At 38.6% G+C, this 24,365-nt stretch overlaps 1 protein-coding gene across 6 annotated transcripts in view; it reads right to left on the bottom strand.

Moving 5' to 3' along the window:
• CSMD3 (CUB and Sushi multiple domains 3) overlaps positions 1-24,365 on the bottom strand; it is a 1,548,521-nt gene that overhangs the window by 305,052 nt on the left and 1,219,104 nt on the right. For all 6 annotated transcript variants that reach the window (XM_075582415.1, XM_075582410.1, XM_075582412.1 and 3 more), the window contains one exon: positions 22,918-23,022. In XM_075582415.1, the coding sequence (XP_075438530.1) occupies positions 22,918-23,022 (105 nt within the window). The remainder of the gene's footprint in view (positions 1-22,917; positions 23,023-24,365) is intronic.

Raw genomic sequence — 24,365 nt, 5'->3', positions numbered from 1 at the left:
CCCCAACCCCGCACTGATCCCGATCCAGCAGCCCCACGATGCCCCAGCAGCAGACACCAAAGGTAGGGGGGCAGGAGGGGGGGGGGCTGTGTGCGTGCTGTGAGTGTGTGCAGTGTGCTGTGAGAGTGGGCTGTGTGTGCTGGTACTGTGTGTGCTTTGAGTGTGTGCAGTGTTTTGTGAGTGTGTGCAGTGTGCTGTGAGTGTGTGTAGTGTGCTGTGAGTGTGCGCAGTGTGCAGTCTGTGTGTGCATTGTGCTGAGTGTGTGCTGTGAGTGTGTGCAGTGTGTGCAGTTTGCTGAGAGTGTGTGCAGTGTGCTGTGAGTGTGTGCAGTGTGCTGTGAGTGTGTGCAGTGTGTGTGCAGTGTGTGTGCAGTATGTGTGCAGTGTGTGTTCAGCGTGTGTGTTTTTTTTTTTTTTAAATATTCACGGTCCACGCTCAAATCGCGTTATAAGCGGATCCGCGTTATAACGGGGTTGAGTTGTAGCTTTAAATGGTTCTTATCTGATGTCAGTTTCAATGTTTAATTACAGGTGTCCCAAATGTAAGTATTCATATCCCCAATAAAATTTGATTATAATAGAGCTGACTCAAAAGCATAAATCTTTCAGCCCTCAATGCCTTCCAGCCAGAAACAAAAATATTAAATAAGAACTTGTCAAGTTAGGATATGAGAATTCATTGTACCCACTATATTTTATACCTTCACCCTCTGCAATTGTATACAAGAAAAGATCCAAAAAATATTCTTCTGTGGCAGATTTGCAAGAATTTACACCTTTCGGCTGCCAGAACAAATGCACTATGTTACATGGTTACATAGTTACATAGTAGATGAGGTTAAAAAAAGACCTATGTCCATCACGTTTAACCTATGCTAAATTTAGACAAAATATACTTTATCCTATATCTATACTTACTTATTAAGCCAGAGGAAGGTAAACAAAAAACCCCAGTGTCATACAGTATCATCCAATGATATCTCATAAGGGAAAAAAAATAATTCCTTCCCGACTCCAAGAATTGGCAATCGGATTAATCCCTGGATCAACATTCTTCCCATGTTTACTTCTTTGGTATATCCCTGTATACCTTTCCTTTCTAAAAATATGTCAAACCTTTTTTTGAAAAAAAATATTGTATCTGCCATCACAGTCTCCATGGGTAGTTAATTCCACATTTTAACTGCCCTTACTATAAACCCTTTCCTTTGTTGCTGGTGAAATCTCCTTTCCTCCAACCCAAAGGGATGCCCCCGAATCCTTTGTACTGCCCTTGGGATGAATAGTTCATTTGAAAAGCTCCTTGTACTGTATGTATGTATGTACTGTATTTATATCTTTATTTCTATAGCTCCAACAGTGTACTCAGAACTTTACAAGACAATACAGCACAGGGAAATATAAAAATACAAAAGTTCAGCAAAGTCAGACAATAGGAAAGGAAATACCTGCCCTGGAGAGCTTACAATCTAAGTGAAATATTGAGAGACTTACAGAGACAGAAGGTGTGAAAATAACTGCCGTAGATGGCAGTGCTTGGACACAATGTTTTGTAGGAGGGACTGTGGGTGTTGAACAATAGACGTGAGTCCAGGCATAAGCCTTTATGGCTGTGAAATGCTTACGGCATCATAGCAAATGCCCCTGAATAGTTTACCATGTTGAACTATTTATTGAAGCAGATAGATTTAGATATGTAATTCCCAACTCAGCCATGATGAAAGCAATATATTATGGGGTATTTCTTCTGGCTCTCTGTTGTGATTATTAGGCCTGAATATGCAAAGTTATTACACATTATAAAATATATATTATATATGTTAGAGTTCAGTACTTTGACATTATTGTAACTCCAATACATGTTGCTAAGTGGGACTATATAGTTTTAGCAAATGACATGAAAATAAATATCTGTTCATCCAAATCTTTTTAGCAATACGTCACGGGCAAACTGATATTCTTGCATATACCACTGATGAATGGATTTTTGTCTTTGTTCAAATGTGTAAAACTAATGAAGTAATATTAAACAAATGTCATTATTATCCTTAATAGCAAAATCTAAAACCCAGGAAGCATTAATAGATCAACATTTCATTTGATAAACAGCAGGTGTTTTGAGTTCAGTGAACATTATCCATTCATGTTTTCTAATTACCTTCTTTTTGACGCTGCTTGGAAATCTGCAAACTAATTACAGTAATTAAATAATCAAGATTTTCTAGGTGAATTCAAGCCAAAGCTATCAGCTGCATTAAAGTCATTAGAATATCCGAACATTTTTCTTTTACTCCGTTAATGTTTGTCAGTTTAAAAAAAAAAAAAAATGCAGTCCTCTACAAATCATCTTCAAAACACAGAAGGGTAATTAGTTGCAGTGATTTTAAGTTTGTCAGGTATACATTGTTTATATATTTCTAACCACCATCATGCAAGATTTACCACTCTGTTTTCTGAAAAACAGCAGCAAAAACATCCACAATTTTCCAAAGCACCTATTCAATATGGTGAGAAGAGTGTAATATGAATGGGATTTACTGTATTGTTAACTGTGTGTTACCCAACTTTTCACCATATTGAAAAGATGTGTATACATAATACATAATAAAAATATACTGTATATATGTTTTTATAAAAATCTTTTTCTAAGCTATTTTATGTAATTTTCTGTATTGTAAAAACTAAAACTACAACACATCCAGCCTGAGAGCATGTCATCTTGAGATTTCAATCCAGTCCCTGTTATCTCATTTTAATCCCATGGCATCATGCAATAACTGTGTATATAATGAAGTACTATGGAAACTGCCAGCTCCAAGACTGAATCTAAATCTCATGATGGAGTTCAAAGATTGATTAACCTTGTTGAGTGTAAACTTTTCATATGTTCTGATAAATTTTAATGGAAAAACAAGATAAATGCTCAATGTGTACAGATGAAAAAGAAGATTTAAAAGCAATGTACTGTATACATAAGTGGTAACCTGCAACCTGCGGTAGTGATACAGTCCTCATTTTGTGACTGTTAGGAACATTGATGTCAGAGAAAACAATGCAGAATGAATGACTTCGATCTCTGCCACACAGGTCCCCTGGAATTACTTGGAATGTACAGATGCAGCCACCAGTATCCGACGACTTGCCTTGTGTTTACTGTGAGATAGCCACAGTATTTTCCCAGGCAAGTCATCGGATAATTGTGGCTGCATCTGTATGCAATGGTATGCAATTAGTCATGTTTTCATTGACAATACTGAAGCTTTTCATCATATTTAAATCTGACCCAGAAAAAGCAGAAGGATTATATAAGGTCATTTTATGTGTGGGTTTGTAAGAAGTCATTTGAAATGGTGATCAAGGAGTTGTTAAGACTCCTGGAAGCTCTTGGATTTTTTTTATAATAATGTATAATGTATGACAACCAGTCTATTTTAATAACAGATCATACGATACTTTAAAAAAAAAAAACTCATGTTAGAGAATTACAATTCCTATACAGGTTGCACTTTAAAGCAATTTATGAAAATCCTTATTAAAGGCTATTTTGAAGAGACCCACGGGTATTATTCTTTAACCAGTATTTCCCTAACTGACACCTACTGAAGGATTTTACAATATGCATATAATCAGCATAAAAGATGGAAAGCAAAAGTGGCAGGTGAAATGTATAGTATTTTTATTTATTCTTGTATTTCTCTTGAAATGCATAAAAAAAAGCAGATGGTAACCCCCATAGTTATTGTTAGATTCAGAAACAGCACACCCTGTTAGGCTTGTTTTTCTTCTTTCACACACACATACACTGATATGAGACAACAGTAGATGTCACATAATTTGACATTAACATCAAGAGTGGATGGAGCTAGATGTACTGGAATAAATCATGTGACGAGAGGGAAGGCAATAATTTATTAGCCTCAGAAACAGCATCACACAAAGTTACACAACAGAAAATGGATGATCTGGAGGGGTCTGATGATGAAAAATATGTTAGTGGTGATGACACTAGAAGGACCAGCAGAGATAGCTCAAGCAGGGCGAGGAGCAGGACAGATGCATAGATCAGTAGCAACAGCAGCAGCAACTACATATTTAAGTCAGTTTCATCGTGCTCCATCAAGTCCTCTAAAATCCAAAGTTTGGAGTTTTTATAACATAGAGGGTGAGAATGAGGGTTCAGTCACCTTCTTGTTTGAGACTTGCCATTGTGAGGTGGGGGGAAAGTGGGGACTTATTTGGGTACCTTTGCATTTATAGAGTACATGACCCTTCATCATAGGTCTAAATGGCAGAAAAGCGAGAAGGGCACAAGCAGTAGCACAGTTGTGAAGAGGGATTGCTAAATTCCTGGTAGTCAATGAGGTGACTCAGAAGGTTTTTGGAAGTGGAGTTGGTAAAAAAGGTCATCATCATGAAGATGTATTTTGTTTAATATTGATGATGATGATGAGCTGGTGGATTAGGCTGTGGGGATTGCTCCAGCACAAGCTACAATTGCAATGGGCAGCATAGAGGAAGGAGAAGGCTTTCTTGAATGATTAAACAAACACATGGTGGACCAATTATTTATATAAATCTAATACAGCAACCCACTGTTAATGAAGCTTTTAATAGGATGTCCAATTATCTTACACAATAAGGTATTTTTGCTGAATAGCGGTTCAGAGATTTAAGGAGTTATTATAAAATTCTGAGCCAATCTGGAAAATATCCAGTATGATATATTTTTCAACTAACTACCAAACCTGTACCAAGTGGGTGCACTTCACAACAGACATATAGAACAGTGAACATGGAGGAGGGGTCTACATGACTACTACCTCCCATTGGGTGTGCTTTCTTCCCTCCTGTCAAAGGTGACAGAGGTAGTGGTGATAGTAGTAGTGATACTGAGTCAGTGAGTTAGAAGTCGCAGCACTTATAGGAGGCAAGTTCCATGTATATGCAGAGTTTTGATCATTAGGTACATACACTTGCTGATATTATTGTAAAATGACAGGGGTTATTGAGTATTGGCTTTCTTTGTGGGGCTTGGACGTTGAGCTGGTGGAATGAGATGATGGAAGCATACTGATGACATAAATACACCAGGGCAACCTGATTCATGCTAATCCAGTGTCAGAAAATGCTGGTAATATCAGTATGAGGAAAAATATGTGCCCACTTTTTGCACAAACCATGTACATGCTGAAGCCGCTTTAAGAGCATTACATAACAGTGAATGATTACATAACAAAGAACTCCAAGTTTGTAGTGGGAATACTTGGTCTCCAACCAGTGGCATCTCTTGGGGAGTTGTGTACTGTATGCTACCACTGAAGCCGTTTGAGGAGGCCTCTGCTCTGGTTAGCAGCAGCAACAATACTTACATCAGCTTTGTAGTCTCATATTTCTACTACTACTACTAGTTAGGAATTTTTGCTTGCAGGCAGCATAAGTATGAGATTAATGATAATGCTGAATTGGTTTGAGACCGGTGGTGAATGCTGTGCTTAACTGCCTAAGAAATTATCCCTGTGTAGTGTCAGTGAAATTAACATTGATAATATTTTATCAATAGTGCCAGTAGTATCACCATTACTCACTACCATCAACATTGTCGACCACAAAGACCACACCTAAGACTTGCTGTCCAATGTAAACCAAGATAACTGACACACAATATACATGTTAGGAACGGTAGTCTTGTTCAAACAAGAGAGCTTATACTGCAAGACCACATGTGAGTGACTTAGAGCCTGGATGAGCTAAGATAATGCTTTATTTTGGTTAAAGAAATGCACACCTTACCCATTCTTTGTCAAACATAGCTGCAATATATTTTGCTCCTTGCTTACAGACACTGCAGCTGTGATGAATCCAAAGTAGAAGAAGAATATTGTGGCACACCTGTCTTGAATAGTCAAATATGTATTGGAAAAAAAAAATAAGTCAATATTTTGGTGTTACAGTCACACCTTAATCAGGACTTAAATTGTAAGATGTCTACAAGGGACTTGTATAGTGATGGAATGCCAAATCCATAGCAAAGACAAGCACAAACTCCAAACCTGTGACCATGGTCCAATTGACAACATCAACACAGTATAGCCAACACCCTCCAGTGGAGTGAAAGATAAAGTGTTATCCGTCACACCCCCATAATTACAAAATGTGATAGTGCAAGTTGAATAAAATAACAATAAAACTGAAAAAATATATATCAAATATCAAACCAAGAGGCAACATACTGTATGCAATGTAACTACATTGGGTTAATCACTATGTTTCAACATGTATGCATTGTACAGTACCTACCAATACACCTCAAAATAATGATTACTGTCACTTACTGTTACTAACGCAAGAATATAAGTGAGGAACAACTCACCTAGATTGATTCATAAAAAAAAAAGTTTCTCATTCTAATTCAATATGCTGTGAACCTGCTACCCTGTGCTGGAGAAGAGATCAAGTACATTAAAACAAATGGGACCAAATTATTCATCAGCATATGGAAGCAGTTTCAAAGCATGCTGAACAAAAGCCTGAATCTGTCATCACTTATAAGTAGAGATGGGCAAATCTGTTGAAATTTGCTTCACAATTACAGAGGACTCATTTGTTAACCTGTACCCATATCCTTATACAGTACATATTGGGATTCCCTATCAATTCATTATTTGCATACTTGTAGAGATATATTCTCTGGAATCTTGTTCCTAACTTAACTCAGTATTATGGTATAGCCTATCCCATAGCCTCTTATGTTTATCCAGTTAAAATCAACCCCAAACTGATGAGACCCATAAAGGTCGAAACAGCTGTCTGTGGGTGGTTTTCTGGGTATGCACCTTAACCCTGGCTGTGCTCAAAGCTGTGACCATGCAGCAAGCTTAAGCCTATAGGGAACCATGTTAAAAATGGTTTTTGAGGCAAAAAGTGACACTGTGTGCTCATTTGCATGTCATTTCCCAGAATCCCTTGCTGCAGTGGAAGTGCTGTATGCTGGGTGATGATGGGGAAAGGCGGGGTTGCAGACCTGCCTAAGCTATGCAGATGAGCATACAGTTGTATTTGCACATATATATATATATATATATATATATAATCAAAAAAATAAATAGATGATACCGTTCTGTGGCTAACGAAATGCTTTTATTTGTGCGAGCTTTCGAGATACACTGATCTCTTCTTCCGGCGATGTTACAATGAATGAAGCAAGGATTACTTAAAAACAGTGTCTCTTGGAATGTTATCTGTGCTGGTCCTTCCCCCGATGTGGATGCGTTTTATGGCTAGAGGTGTCAAAGGGTTACTGAAAGCAAGTGAAGAAAGAGTGTGTATGTGTATCAGTGTGAATAAGAATGAATGGAGAGCCCACAGTATAAACAGTGCTCTACACAAGGTGTGTGTGGAGTGAGAGGGGATATAAATGGTGTGGGTGGGTGTGGAAATGTGAGAGTTTGTAGCACAACTAAAAGTGTGTGTGGATACTATGTGGTCCCTATTGGTGTATAGGGATGGAAAAATAAGGAGTAATGGTATGTGTGAGAGACAGCTGTGTGTGCATACATATAGCACAGTATGTACAGACATGACCTTTAGCACTCATGGGAAGAGAGTTCGCTAGTGTCAGTAATGACTCATAAAATTTCGATCTCTGTTTAGGCCACTGCTAAGTGTCCCGAACAGTTGCATAAATTTGTATTCATGCAACCGTCTCTCTTTCGGGGTTTTAAGATTACCTTTGAGTATGGCAACCCTCAGATCGTTCATCTTATGGCCAGAGTCAGAGAAATGTTCGCCAACAGGACTGTCTCTTGTTCCGCGTGTGATGCTGTGGCGATGCAGGTTCATTCTCTTGTTTAGCCCCTGCCCTGTCTCACCTATGTAGTAGCAGCCCCCTGGGCATTTCATGCACATGATGAGGTACACGACATTGCTGGAAGAACAGGTGAACCTTCCTCTGATTTTGTATTTCCGATTCCTGTGTGGTATTTGTATTGTGTCCGCTGTGTAGAGCATTGCGCAGGTTTTGCATCTTGGGTCCTGGCATGGTTTTGTCCCGCATTCAGTTGTACTGCTGAATACTTTACTCCTCACCATAATATTCTTGAGATTATGGGGTTGTCTGTATGATAATAAGGGTGCTTCAGGGAAGACCTGTTGCAGTCTTGTATCTTCCTGGAGGATGGGTTGTAGTTTCTTGGCGATCTTGCGTAGGGCTCCTAGGTGTGGGTTATATGTGACCACCAAAGGTACCCTGTCGCTTGTCTCCTTCTGTTTGTATTCAAGGAGATCACTTCTTGGTATTCTGGTGGATTTGTGAATTTGCTGGTCTACAATTCTGTGGTTATATCCACGGTTTATAAAGTCTGATCGCAAGGCTTTAATCCGCTGGTCTCTGTCTGCTGTGTCGGAGCATATCCGGTTGTATCGTATGGCTTGACTGTAGATGGTTGCTTGTTTGGTGTGTGTCGGGTGGAAGCTGTTGTCCCTCAAATAGCTGGCTCTGTCTGTAGGTTTGCGGTATACAGAGGTCTGTAGTTGGTTGTTCTTTATAGTAATGGTGGTGGGAAATGGGTGAGTTTGAGTTTGATGGTCGGGTGGAAAGTATTGAAGTTGTCATAGAACTGTAGGAGGTCGTGTTCGCCAGAGGTCCAAATCAGGAGGATGTCATCGATGTAGCGAAGGTATGTAAGGGGTTTCAAGTGACAGGTGGACAGAAAGTCACTTTCCAGTTTTGCGCAGAACAGATTGGCATACTGTGGCGCCATCCGAGTACCCATAGCGGTCCCGGTTGTCTGAAGGCATATGTCATTTCCAAATGTGAAGTAGTTATGGGTCAGAATAAATTCGATGCATTTAGTCACTGTCTCTGTGAGTGGCACCTGCGGTCCCAGAAAGTATCTGCGGATGAAGTACATTTCCTAGACACCACCATTACTATAAAGAACAACCAACTACAGACATCTGTATACCGCAAACCTACAGACAGAGCCAGCTATTTGAGGGACAACAGCTTCCACCCGACACACACCAAACATGCAACCATCTACAGTCAAGCCATACGATACAACCGGATATGCTCCGACACAGCAGACAGAGACCAGAGGATTAAAGCCTTGCGATCAGACTTTATAAACCATGGATATAACCACAGAATTGTAGACCAGCAAATTCACAAAGCCACCAGAATACCAAGAAGTGATCTCATTGAATACAAACAGAAGGAGACAAGCGACAGGGTACCTTTGGTGGTCACATATAACCCACACCTAGGAGCCCTACGCAAGATCGCCAGGAAACTACAACCCATCCTCCAGGAAGATACAAGACTGCAACAGGTCTTCCCTGAAGCACCCTTATTATCATACAGACAACCCCATAATCTCAAGTATATTATGGTGAGGAGTAAAGTATTCAGCAGTACAACTGAATGCGGGACAAAACCATGCCCGGACCCAAGATGCAAAACCTGCGCAATGCTCTACACAGCGGACACAATACAAATACCACACAGGAATCGGGAATACAAAATCAGAGGAAGGTTCACCTGTTCTTCCAGCAATGTCGTGTACCTCATCATGTGCATGAAATGCCCAGGGGGCTGCTACTACATAGGTGAGACAGGGCAGGGGCTAAACAAGAGAATGAACCTGCATCGCCACAGCATCACACGCGGAACAAGAGACAGTCCTGTTGGCGAACATTTCTCTGACTCTCGCCATAAGATGAACGATCTGAGGGTTGCCATACTCAAAGGTAATCTTAAAACCCCGAAAGAGAGACGGTTGCATGAATACAAATTTATGCAACTGTTCGGGACACTTAGCAGTGGCCTAAACAGAGATCGAAATTTTATGAGTCATTACTGACACTAGCGAACTCTCTTCCCATGAGCGCTAAAGGTCATGTCTGTACATACTGTGCTATATGTATGCACACACAGCTGTCTCTCACACATACCATTACTCCTTATTTTTCCATCCCTATACACCAATAGGGACCACATAGTATCCACACACACTTTTAGTTGTGCTACAAACTCTCACATTTCCACACCCACCCACACCATTTATATCCCCTCTCACTCCACACACACCTTGTGTAGAGCACTGTTTATACTGTGGGCTCTCCATTCATTCTTATTCACACTGATACACATACACACTCTTTCTTCACTTGCTTTCAGTAACCCTTTGACACCTCTAGCCATAAAACACATCCACATCGGGGGAAGGACCAGCACAGATAACATTCCAAGAGACACTGTTTTTAAGTAATCCTTGCTTCATTCATTGTAACATCGCCGGAAGAAGAGATCAGTGTATCTCGAAAGCTCGCACAAATAAAAGCATTTCGTTAGCCACAGAACGGTATAATCTATTTATTTTTTTGATTATTGAAGCTCGGCTAACACGGTACTGATACCTCTACATGTATATATATATATATATATATATATATATATATATATATATATATATATATATAAAACGGATAGACAATACTGTTCTGTAGGTAACAACATGCTTTTATTTGTGTGAGCTTACGAGATACACTGATCTCTTCTTCCGGCAGTGTTACAATGTACAGTACAGTGTGTGTATGTGTGTATGTGTGCGTGTGTATGTATGTATGTATGTATGTATGTATGTGTGTGTAAATAGAAATGTATAAAGTGCTCACAGTGTATACAGCGCTTTACAAAAGGTGGTGAGGAGTGGGAGTGTATACCAATGGTGTGGGTAGGTGTAGAAATGTAAGATGTTGTGGCATTACTATTAATGTGTGTAGATACTATGTGGTCCCTATTTGTATATAGGGATAGAATTACATTGTACATATGTATGTGTAAGAGACAGCTGTGTGTACATTCATATAGCGCAGTATGTATAGACATGGCCTTTAGCCCTCATGGGAAGAGAGTTCTCTTGTGTCAGGGTAGTGACTCATGAAGCTGTGAACTCGGTTTAGACGACCGCTAAGTGTCCAGAACAGTTGCATAAATTTGTATTCATGCAACTCTCTCTCTTTCGGTGTTCTAAGATTACCTTTGAGTATGGCCACCTTCAGATCATTCATCTTATTGCCGGACGTAGATTGAGGGAGTTAAAAAATAAATCCAGTGCTCATAGAGCTTTAAACCCAATAAAATCAAAATAAAGCCAACATTGGCAATGTGAGTGTCTTGTGTTCAGCAGAGTTTGGCAAGATGATTGCTGCAGCCTGTCCACATGAATATGGTAACCGTGGTAATAATGCTCATCTCTGTGTCGGAATGAATGTAGATTGCCTGAAGCCACGTTGAAACACAACTCCTAGCCCGCACCTCACCCGGCACTTGAGATTCAGATCCACACTATTATCAGCTGGCATATATTTCAAAGCATTATAAAGTTGATGGTGTGTTAGTCACGCTACCGCTGGACGAAGTTCCTGCTGTGCGTGCTCCCATGCACTGATGACAAAGTAGAGAGATATGTCCACAGTGGAGAAAAATGCCAGTGTACAGTCAACACAAGAGAAAAACGGGATGACCAAAAAGGAAGTGTTTATTTAATCTTAAAAAAACATAGAAAACAGTACCGAAAACCCCTGAATGCCCACGGGTACCACCTGCGGACAAACATGTCCCAGACCCCCTTGGGAACATCCCGAGGGCCCCAGACACCTGTGGGGTTGACATAAGGACCCCAAGTCACCCACGGGACAACCCGTGGACCCCATTGGGGCTCGCGGTGACCCACAGGAACTAGCTGGAGGCCCATGGCGCCTAGCGGGGACCACCCAGAGATCCCTAGACACCCGTGGGTACCCTCCGGGGTGCACTCTTGGACCTGCAGACACCTTCGGGACCACTGGGGACTCCCGTCAGCATGGGGTATTAAACATGTGTGTAAAATAATAAATCATGGTTTATGGGGGGACACAAGGGGTGGGTGGGGTATTGGTGCTTACTACAGTAAATATTTTTACATTTAAATTGTATTCCTAATGTTGATGAGCAGGGGGTCTCCGGTGCAGAACCGCGTTGGTTTCAGGTCCGGGGACACCCTGCTTCCCATGATACAGGCCACTGTATGGGGTGCCAGTATAACTCTACTTTGTTAACATCTCAAGTGGATATTAACATGGTGGAGATACCGGCACCCCATACCTGGGCCTGTAACTCGGGAAGTAGGGGGTCCCTGAGGCTGAAATCAACTTTTTTCAGCTCAGGAGACCCCCTGCTCATGCACACTATGAATAAAAATACAATTAAGCAGCTTCATTACCTTAGCAGCTATCCGCTAAGGAATGATTTTTTATTTGGGGGGTAGGGGGTGTTTGATACTAGTGTGAAGGAGCAGGGGGTCACCTGAGCTGAACAATGCTGATTTCAGCCTCAGGGACCCTACTTCCTGAGATACAGGCCCCGGTATGGGGTGCCGGTATCCCTCTGCTATGTTTAGATCCCACAGTCACGTGACCCACAGGATTTTAACATGGGGATACCGGCACCCCATAATGGGGCCTGTATCTCGGGAAGTAGGGGGTCCCCAGGCCTGAAACCAATGCAGTTCAGCTCCAGAGACCCCCTGCTACATTACTATAATGTTAGAATTTTAATAAAACCCCCGCGATCGCCTGTGAGAGTCAGAGTGACTGATTCAGCCTCTCTCTTACTGCTCGTCTATTACAGGCAGGCAGACCCCGATTGGACTCATATAGCAGGGACCCCTGCCGTGTTACTCCGGTGGGCCATTATGTCTGCAACTGACCATCTCGGATCCACCACGCAGCGTAACGCGGGATGTATCCAGGTAAATGTTCGAATAATGGCCGCTGCATCCGTATGATACAGGTATGCAATAGAATCTTTATCTTTGGTTTCACTTAGTCTCTAAAGGGTATGACTAGCACTGTACTAGCAGTGAAGTAAATTAAAAAAACAATGTAATAAAATAACTTTTATTGTATTTCTGAGATTAGATATTTAATATGAGTTAGCTTTCGAGAATTGTAAAAGCATATCTGTCTTTTCTGATATGTGTGCAGCTTCTGACCCTATGACAGCACAGCAGAGAGATGCTGCAGCTTAATAGCGACAAATAAAACATATCAGAGACAGTGAGTCTGATTATTCAGAACATGAGTAGAGCACAGTGGTTTCAAAATTATTAAAATATTTCCTCATTAACACCTTATCCAGAGTACAGAACAAGAGATATTGTGCGCCAAGGGCAGCCAAGGACTGTCCTGTCTACATTTCATCCTGAGCACAATATCAACGCTATTTAACAACAAAATAATACAAATTTAACAGTTTTTTTCATTCATTTGGATTAATTCGGTTTAGCATGCCCCATGGGAATATTATATATATAGCCAAGACTAGTATAGATTTTTCTTGATGGATCCATGCTGCTGCTCCCTCTTACACCTGAAAAAAAAAATACTAGCAATACATGGTATCCATCTTTTGAGCTTTTATCATGTTTAAAGATCTGCATTAATCATATTTTACCCCCATGGCCATATAACGCTAATATTCAAGCTTCTACTGCAGGGATCGTATAATTATTGGATTACTGTACCAGAGACAAACTCAGTCAGTCTTGGTTTAAAACCCCACTTTCCAATATTTATTTCCAAGAAAGAGTAATCATACACTCCACAGTATGTACAGCAAGACACGGATGAATAAAAGGCTAGTGTGTTTAGTGAAGCTTCAGGTATTTACAGTCATATCCCTTGCATGGAGAAATAAACATTTGATAATATAACCAATGTGACCATAATGTGTACTTAATGACTTGAAACATCTGATCAAGAATAACATGAGGTTATTGTCACTTTTCTAAAATAAATTGCATACATTCCATGAATGCTTAAATACAGATCAATCAAGTATGTTGGTCTCATGACTACTGTTCTGTTCTATTGATCACTGTGCCTCCTCATCATCTTCTCTGAACCTTCTGCTTCAAATGCTGTATAAGAAGAGATATTATCTCTTTGCTCGGGCATGTTTTCCTAATCTGAATCTCATGATAAAAATCTTTGCAGCATTGTCTACATCACTCCTAGCATTGTGGCTGCTTACGGTAACTTACTTCAGAAACTTAATTAAGAAACTATAAAAAATGAACAACCAGAAATAAAGAGTAAAAGTAATTACTATTTAATTGCAATGTTTACAGATTCAAGTAAATATTTTTTTAAAAGAAAATAATAATAACTAACAATGCCCTTTGGGGCTTATTCAATATTAAACAAAGTGGTTGATTGGGCCATTTTCAACCAAAATGCCATATTGAATTAGTGTAAATGTTGAATATCCTCAGAAAACAGCTGAATGACCACTTCGGAATATAGAAAATATACCCCATTGCTTTAAGAATGATCTCAAAAACACTGCTGCACATTACAGACATTTATGACAGTGAGCGTGTTACAGTATGTTATAGGTGAGGTCATTTGAATATGCTTTTGGGCAAACAAAGAAAAAGCAAAGTTCTAATTTAGTATTTATTTTACTTCCAATGGAGTTTCTTAGCACAGGTTTGAATCCATCTCTTCAGAAAATGAGTTGCTTCTTAGCAGTAGGTTTTTTAAGGTTTATTATTGTACTCCTTTTTAGGAAAAGCAGTTACAAGAATTCCATTGGGTCCGAGATGGAAGTATGTCCTGGAAGATGGTGTGATTTAGGGTGATCTGAACCTCCTAACCAGACCTAAGGCCCCTGAGTTTACCTATCACAGGAGGGCCTTCTGATGTTCCCAGAGGATCACTACTGCTGTCTTCTTTATTAAGACATGCCCCAGTGTCGGAGCATCACAAGGTCCTCCAAAAACGACTCTGCCTCTACTATTTCAGTTGTTCCCACCTCAGTGTTGCCTTGATGCTCAGTGACTTTAGTGATAACCATAGGTGCATGCTGTTCCCCAGCACAGTCTCGCTGGGTATTGACTTAGGCTTTTATTCAATTTCTCCGTAAAACTTCTCATAAATCGGATTCTCAAGAAAAATACACTATTTCAGTTATGCAAAACATTTTCCCACAGCCAGATTCTGTCTACATGGGAAATTATCAAAAAAATGTGTGTGGTGCTCTCAAGACAATACTTAAGCCAGATAAGTAAATAACAGGAAAACAACCCTTGAATGAATATATATATATAGTGTCTCTAGGAATGTAGCCCGGTAATGACAATCCCACAGACCAGGTAGTAAGGAAATGTCAATGACACCAGCAGGTGACCGGTAGAAGAAACATCCTATGACTATACTATATTGTAATAAGGGTAATATGGAACGAACTCACTTGGGAAACTTCATCCACCATAAGCAGCAAGTCCAGTTGGGTTCCAATGTCCAGGGTTGAATGTGCATCCGTAGACAGTACTCAGAATGTAGAACAGGGAAGAAAAACGAAGCACCAAGTCCAGCTGTAGAATAGCAATAACACCAACAGGGATACGTACCAAAAATAAGCTATTTAATAGGATCCAGGCAAAGTAACAAACACACCTACGCGTTTCGGACCTCTACAGTCCTTTATCAAGGTGTCCTTGATAAAGGACTGTAGAGGTCCGAAACGCGTAGGTGTGTTTGTTACTTTGCCTGGATCCTATTAAATAGCTTATTTTTGGTACGTATCCCTGTTGGTGTTATTGCTATTCTACAGCTGGACTTGGTGCTTCGTTTTTCTTCCCTGTTCTACATGGGAAATTAACATGGGGTCGGTTTTTCTTAAAAATGGATCGACCAAGGGGCCAACAACAGTCTGCTGGGATCAAATTATCCTTCAGCATAACCTCACGCACAGGTCCATCCCCTCATGGACCAGATCACAATTTATTTCCTTAGTCATCTGCATATACAGTACTTGCACTCCATCTCTTCAGGGACGAGTTTTGATTGTACTTTAGATCTGTCTCCTTCGGTACCGATTCATCAAAACAAGTTACAAATCTTGTTCTCTACACTCAGAGATTCGTTCAAGCCATTGATCCATCTGATCAGCGACTAATTCTATCACATGCTCTTTCTACTAAGAGACTGGATCAGGTTCCTGTCTGATCTCCAGAAATGGCTCTTGTTCATCCTCTGCACAGCTCTGCTCACAGTCAAACTTGTTCCTTCAGGACATCTGTTCCTCCTCATCCTTCCAGTGCCTCATCGTGGGTCCCCAAACCACTTGGCCTTTGTGGGTCACTGTTTGCACATGGGCATTCCTATAGCTCAAAGCCCTGTTCCTCTGCCCTTCCAGGATTTTGGATCAGGCCCCAAACAAACCTGCACCTTCTCATAGTGTAACTGACCAGACCACAGGTCTCCCTGCTTGGGATAGGGCTCCAGATAAGCCTACCTCCCATGCAAAGGCTTAGGATACATCTCTCACTCTGACTCACTCTTGCTCAGAATCTCTAATCTTCAACGTGAGTGGCAGGGCATGGAGGTGTCTTCTTATGCTCGGAGAGGTGGTAGTACAGCCAGTGATTGGCAGTAGAGTTTGATGTCCTTTCATGGAGGTAGAAACAATGCTAATATTCTATGGTTAATGGCAGAGCATGACAATATCCGATATTCTCACATAGACTGTTGGTTATGATTTGGATTGCTTCTCTTAAGTATAAAGAAAATACAGTGGACATTGTTTTACTCACCATTGTATCATTTGTGTATAAGAATGAAAGTACTGTATGTGGCCTGTTTTGGCAATGAAGAAAGGGGCAATTCAGGAATTCTACAGTCATGGAAGCACATCTAAATATCTTCTGATATATTATTCCTTAAGTTCCAATATACAAACTTTATTATACAGTATTTAGTAATTTTTAAGTAGGTGGAAGAAAATCGTATATTGAAGTTCATTTTAATAATCATTAAATGACTCTCAAACATTCACAGTGCAGATCAGGAAATATCAAAATGGACAAATACGTTTTTATAATAACTATTCATTCATTATAGTTATTTAAAACATGCTAACACATTTTTAAATCCACATGTTTATAGCATTCAAGAACCAATCTTCTCTCTTTCTGATACAGTATTTGTCAGTCAAAGATGATGAAAATCAATCTACTGTATCACTAAATTATACTACACAGAAAATATTATTAACCAGGGTTTTAGGTAAAAAATCCCATGATAGGGACCCACGATGAGGCCAATCTTCTTTACTAGAAAAAGGGAGGTAAACAAAGAGCCATAAAAGTAAAAGGGCAATCTGTTAAAAAGTGGTTATGCCGTTAGGCAACTATAACGATATACTGTAGTAACAGAGTTACATAGCTTGTGTCAGGGAAATATTGAGCTTAACACCTTACTAATTTTTTTTTTATATTTAGATGTATTTTGCACACATACAGTATGCTATTATAATATGGTAAAAATACTGGTAATAATTATATTGGTCCATTGCCATTTTTTCTGCCTTAATCAATGAGGTATCTTGACTGCAATCAACAAGCCTACAAGACATTGATCTGAGCACATTTGTTCAACAAAAAATCCTCTCTAGTACATTATATTATTCAATTTCTTAATAGTTCTGCTAATTAAAGTATCCACTGTATAAAACTGGTTAGGACTATTTCAGTTTACATTTACAATAACAGTGCTATCAGGATGCAATTGTTGGTACAATTATTTACAAATTCTAATTTAAAATGCAATGCAGAATATTCCGTCAACAATACACTCAATTCAAATAAATCAAAACCTTTGATCTTACTCTGAGGTTTCCAGCTTTCAGTGACACACGGGACACTGGTTTGAACACATCTAAAATATAAATATTTTTTCATTCCCCTGTTCCTCTACATATTGATGTTTGAACAGAGTGTGCTGCATATCCTATTTCTTTAACATTACTGGAAAAGGCCTGAAGAAACAGTAGAACTATTTGACATGTGGAACACACAAAAGTTTCTTGTCATTATTGATAATTGAACAATTCATAATATTAGAATTGAAATCTAGCATGGTTGCACATAAAGATGAAATCCAAACGTTACAAATGTCGGCATTTTTTTGGATGTCTGAGTAAACCTGAGTAAAACGTGTGGCTTCAATCAACAATTGATTGAATCCACACAAAATACAAGCAAAATACAAGCAAAAAGCCATGAAAGGCTTAGACGTTTTAAATAAACCAATAAACTTACAGATGTAGCAGACGTTAGTGCACTCGCTGGCGCGTTGCTGCGGGACATACACAATGCAGCAATGGAAGAAGTGGGCAATGGTTTGAATCAGCCACTCGATATGAGGCGGGGCTAATGCACTATTTCCCCCATGGGAGAATGCCAGCAGGTGCAATAATATCTGTATGCACCACCTTTTTGATCGTATTTTTTTGGGGTTGAACGTTTGAGTTAGCGAATGGAAAACTTACAAACTTATGCATGAAGTTCAGAATTTCAAAAATATTTGTTGGAAAGTTATAAAAAAAGTCCTGTTTTGAATTTTTTTCCCATCATTTTGTACAAATTTTAAAAAATATATATTTTTTAGAACCAACACCAAAACACCAGTGAAAATGCCCACCCTTACTCAAACATTGACTCAGATTAAACAAAATAGAGGTGGATATTGCTTTTTCTTTCCTTCCTTACAACCATATATTACAGTACGTCTTGTTTTTAGTATTTTTCACTCTTGCATTTTAATTAACAATAATTATTGTTTTGTAGAAGAGTTATTACATAGTTACATAGTTACATAGTAGATGAGGTTGACAAAAGACATACGTCCATCAAGTTCAACCTATGCTAAATTTAGACAACAGATTACTTTATCCTCTATCTATACTTATTGAAACCAAAGGAAGGCAAACAAAAAACCCCAGTGACATACCATCCAATGATATCTCATAAGGGGAAAAATAAATTCCTTCCTGACTCCAAGAATTGGCAATCGGATTAATCCCTGGATCAACATCCTTCCCATGTTTACTTATTTGGTATATACCTGTATACCTTTCCCATCTAAAAAGATGTCCAACCTTTTTTTGAACAAATCTATTGTATCTGCCATCACATCTCCATGGGTAATGAATTCCACATTTTAACTGCCTTTACTGTAAAGAAACCTTTCCTTTGTTGCTGGTGAAATCTCCTTTCCTCCAACCTAAAGATATGGCCCCGAGTCCTTTGTACTGCCCGTGGGATGAATAGTTCTTTTGAAAGCTCCTTGTACTGTCCCCGAATATATTTGTATATAGTTATCATATTCCTTCTTAGACGCCTCTTTTCTAATGTAAACAAATCTAATTTAGCTAGCCTCTCATAAGATAGATTGTCCATGCCTTTATTAATTTGGTGGCTCTTCTCTGCACTCTCTAATTCCATAATGTCTATTCTTAGGATTGGTGCCCAAAATTGTACTCCATATTCAAGGTGTGGTCTTACTAATGCTTTGTAAAGGGGCATAATTATGTTTAATTCCCTTCCATCCATTGCCCGGTGGTGCAAGATAAGATCGTGTTTGCATTTGCAGCTACTGCATGACTTTGGGCACTGTTGTAAGCCTGCTGTCTACAAGCACTCCTAAATCCTTCTCCATCAAGGATTCCCCTAATATATCTCCATTTAATTTGTAAGTCACCTTTTTATTCTTGCATCCCAAATGCATAACCTTACATTTATCTGTATTAAACCTCATCTGCCATTTACCTGCCCACGTTTCTAGTCTCTCCAAGTCCTTCTGAAGAGAAATTACATCCTGCTCTGATTCTATTACCTTACACAATTTAGTATCATCATCAAAGATGGAGACTTTGCTCTTGATCCCAACCTCAAGGTCATTAATAAACAAGTTAAAAAGAGGGGTCCCAGTACCGATCACTGAGGTACTCCACTCACGACTTTAGCCCAACCTGAAAAAGTTCCATTTATGACAACCCTCTGTTGTCTGTCCTTTAACCAGTTTTCAATCCAGGTGCATATATTGTTAGAGTCCAATTTGCTTTATTTTGTACACCAACCTCTTGTCTGAAACCGTATCAAAAGCCTTTGCAAAATCTAAGTAGACCACATCAACTGCATTACCTTGGTCTAAATTCCTACTTACCTCCTCAAAGAAACAAATAAGGTTAGTTTGGCATGATCTATCCTTCATAAATCCATGCTGACTATTACTAATAATTTTGTTTTCCATTAGGTATTCCTGAATATTATCCCGTATTAAACCTTCAAGTAGTTTCTCCACTATTGAAGTGAGGCTTACAGGTCTGTAATTTCCCAGTTGTGATCTAGCTCCCTTTTTAAATATAGGTACCACATCTGCTTTACGCCAATCTTGTGGTACTGAGCCTGTGGAAATGGAGTCCTTGAATATTAAATATAATGGTTGGGCTATTACTGAGCTTAACTCCTTGAGAACTCTTGGATGTATGCCATTGGGGCCAGGTGCCTTATTTACTTAAATTTTTTCAAGTCGCTTATGAACTTCTTCCTCAGTTAAGCAATTGTTCATTAATATGGAGGTTGTGGCTTCCTCCTGCGGCACTACTATTGAACTTGATTCTTCCCTGGTAAACACAGAGGCAAAGAATGTATTTAATACCTCTGCTTTTTCCTTATCTCCAATAATCTGCCTACCCATCTCACACTGAAAGGGTCCTATATTTTCTATTCTCATTTTTTTGTTATTAAGGTACTTAAAGAACTTTTTAGGATTCACCTTACTTTCTATTGCAATCCTTTTTTCATTATCCATTTTTGCTAATTTGATTGCCCTTTGCAATTTTTGTTATATTCCTTATAATTCTGATACGATGTCTCCGTCCCTTCTGACTTAAAGAATCTTAATGCCTTCCTCTTCTAGTTATCTTCTAATATTTGTAACCACGTTTCTGTGTTGTTGGTATCCTTATTAATTACAGCTTTGTATTACTGTAAATTGTCTACTAGTTTACTGTCTTTTCAATAAGAAAAAAAACAATTGAAGTTTTGAACAAAAGTATTAAATGAAATGTAATTTCTTTTGCGGTCATGAAAATTAATATTGTGCAATGATATTCTCCGGAAGCAGCTGCATTTCTTCTTTCCAAGAGAAAAAAGTCCTTTAGGTCATAAGTGGATAACAGTACATATACACATATAAATAGTTGTTGAATATTGAGACTAAAAATGAACTCCGACAAGATATATTGTTACACAGAAGAATATTGTAATTTTCCTGCAATCTGTCCACATGTTAATCACACTCACAATTTTGTTATTTGAACTAAAGTTGGTAAGTGAGAGTTAAAACTATAATAATAAAAAGATTAATAAGAGAGATGTCATTTTATGTGCCCTAAATACAATATTAGAAAGTAAATTAGCTATGTAAATCCTCACTTTTCTATATAAAGCAAATATACCCTCAACTAATTTGCAGGTAAAGTACATGCACATTTTAGATAAGGATGTTTAAAATAACAACTGACAATTAAGTAGCTATGTCTAGATGAAACCCCAAGTGTGATTTAATCTGGCCTCTAGTACTGCAAATTAATCAAAACAATTAGAAAAGTAAATCAGCACACAGTTGTAGAAGTCTAATTTGCAAGTATATGCCCCAAACTACAGTCCATATTAGATAGGTACACACTATGAGAGAGACACACAGGGAATGAGACAGGAATGCTTTGTAGACTCCAAAGCCTTAATAACACTTAAGACCCCATTGAGTTGTAGTACTATAATCACTGTCCATTTTCGCAATGCAAACTAACAATAGCTATCCATAGTCCATCAGATACTTGTTATGTATTGTTCCATCGATTAATTTAAGAAGACAGCAATTTTGAACACCTACTAGTTGAAAGAAATAAAATGTTTCACACATAGATTTAAATGTAACCTAGTTAATTATTTATATTTAGTTCATACAGTAGGTTTTAGAATGTATCATTTGCAAATACTATCCATCAATGTGCCTTTGTACAATATGTATAATGTATTTGATATAATTGTATAATGATAATCATTTGAAACAGTGTTTCTTTTTTCTGCCATGCAGAAATCAATATACATTATCTATTATAGTAGCTTTGATCCACTTGTTTTTTCACTTTCTGCATTATTTTATGGTTCACTTTGACAACTTAAATTAAACAGCCACAGACTAGAGTTAATAGTAGCCACTTGTATGTTATAACTGGTATGTCTGTCTTAAGTTACCATTAAACTTTCATCCATGTTCATGGGATACATTGTTCTACGATGGACTCAACATGAGGTTTACAGTCATCAGAAGCTGAATGTTAATATGTCCATTATTTACTAAGCAGTGCTATGCCAAAGTCTTTTGTATACTGATGCAGCGGACGTTATTCGAAAACATCACGGCTCCGATTTTGAGTTCTCTGCTATTCCCCACGCAGCATGAACGAGGCCAATCGCCCCAGGCACCCTCGCTTATCGCGGATGTTTTGTTTGAATTTCATGGATTCTGTTTCTTCGTTTGCAATAAAATGGATGAATTGTAATGTGTACAGTACTGTACTACTGTGTCAATTTCATGATTTTAATAGCCAGAACCCTAAAATTTCTTTTTCTGCAATCACGGCGCTCGCATCTTAGTGCGGGAAGGCTGGAATTCATCCCACGGTTTCAAATCGGGATTCCGATGTACATGACACGTGAAGTGTTCGAATAATGGCTGCTGCATCAGTAGGCCAAAGGTATGTTTATATAAAGTCACAGTACTATCATTAAAAAAAAAATTAGTGTTATTTGTAACTAAGAATAGTTGATCTGGTTCGACAAACAATAATCTTTATCCAAGTATAATCTTATTTGTGAACTAGTAGGCAAAAGTATTTTTTTTTTTTGTCCAATGTATAAGTTGCAAATATTGCCATTTTTAAGAGGTGTTAGAAACATGCCTTTTCCTGTGCCCTGCATCTCCCACTGATTTGTACTGTACATGGAAATACAAAAATTACCTGTGTACTCAAGATGAAATCCAGCAGCAGATACACTGATATCTGATTGAAAATTTAAGTACAGGTTGTTAGATGTGCTATTAAGAAGAGGAGGTATCGTAGTTCCTAGAAGAAGAAAAAATATGTATAGCTATCATTGTTTCTAATTTTTAGCCTTGAGAAAATCGCATTTATATACTTACTTTTTTAAATGTAAAAGAATCAGTAAATTAATCTTTAGTTATGGGAGGGTAACTGCTCAGGTCTCTTTACAAGAAGATGCTACAGAAAGGTGCCACATTTAGAACACACTGCAAAAACTAGGGAAAGAAATCCCAACTTACCACGTAATTCTGAGCACATTTAAATTAGCTAGTTTGTACAAGTCAGTCTATAAATGTAGAGTATAACATAATTTCTAACTGTGAAGAAGGAAAATATTAAAACATAACATTTAATCATTAATAATAAAATAATAGCACAAAAATTGACTACAATTTTGAGGGGCAGGAGGAAGAATATCTGAATTAGTAATAAGTATTGGATCAGTAAATGAAAATATCACCTGTGAACACATTCACATGTCTTAGGCAGGTCTGCAACCCTGCTTTTCACCATTTTTATGCCCCTGAGGAAGTTGATGCAATCATGAAGCGCCTAGGGTCAGATGTTACTGCTGATCGTGAGAGACATGTGCGCAGCAATACAAGCACTGAGAGAACAGCTAAACAGCTTCAATTGGATTTTTCCCCCTGCGTCTGCTCCTGCACTAGAGCTCACTGCATGGAGAATACAGACGGCATCGGAGTACTGACACAGACGGAGCCTTTGCAGCGGAGGAGCCAACAGCAGTCATATGCTTACCGTTCGATGTGCCTTGTTAATCCCTACTTGGTGTAAGAGAGATTCTGGTTTTTGCAAAACCGGAAGAGCAGCACGATGCAACTCACGTGTTTTTAGACGTATATTGCCTTTTTAATATTTTAATAAATTAGCTTAACAGGTCATTTCAGCATTATTATTTTTTGTTTAGCGATTAATGTGTGTATGTCTGTTAGTTTTGTCCTGTTAACAGTTGTCCATGTTGTGTTGTTCTAGATTAATGGTTGGTCTAGATTAATAATTAGCAGTATACACTATGATTTCTTTATTTGTTTAAACCCCCATGTTCTGAGACACTTATCCATGGATTATACAAGCAGATCCAGATGTTCCAGATTGAACTACATAGCACAGTTTGACAACCTGCCATCTGCATTTATTGGACCTCTTTGAGGCGCCAGTTTGTATTTGTTATATGTAAGTTTTCCTGGTCTAGCTCGGTCAGTTTGTTATCAGGCAGCCCTGCTTATATGTATAGGTATCCCTTAACTCTTGATTATATTTAAATCACTAGAGGTTAAAACACTTATTATTTGAGCGATTATTTGTTTAATTTGCTGTATGCTATACGGTGGACGGTTTTTGTC

This window comes from Ascaphus truei, chromosome 2, assembly GCF_040206685.1.
Source record: "Ascaphus truei isolate aAscTru1 chromosome 2, aAscTru1.hap1, whole genome shotgun sequence".
Classification (NCBI taxonomy): Eukaryota; Metazoa; Chordata; class Amphibia; order Anura; family Ascaphidae; genus Ascaphus; species Ascaphus truei.
This window is presented reverse-complemented; position numbering and strand designations above follow the sequence as displayed.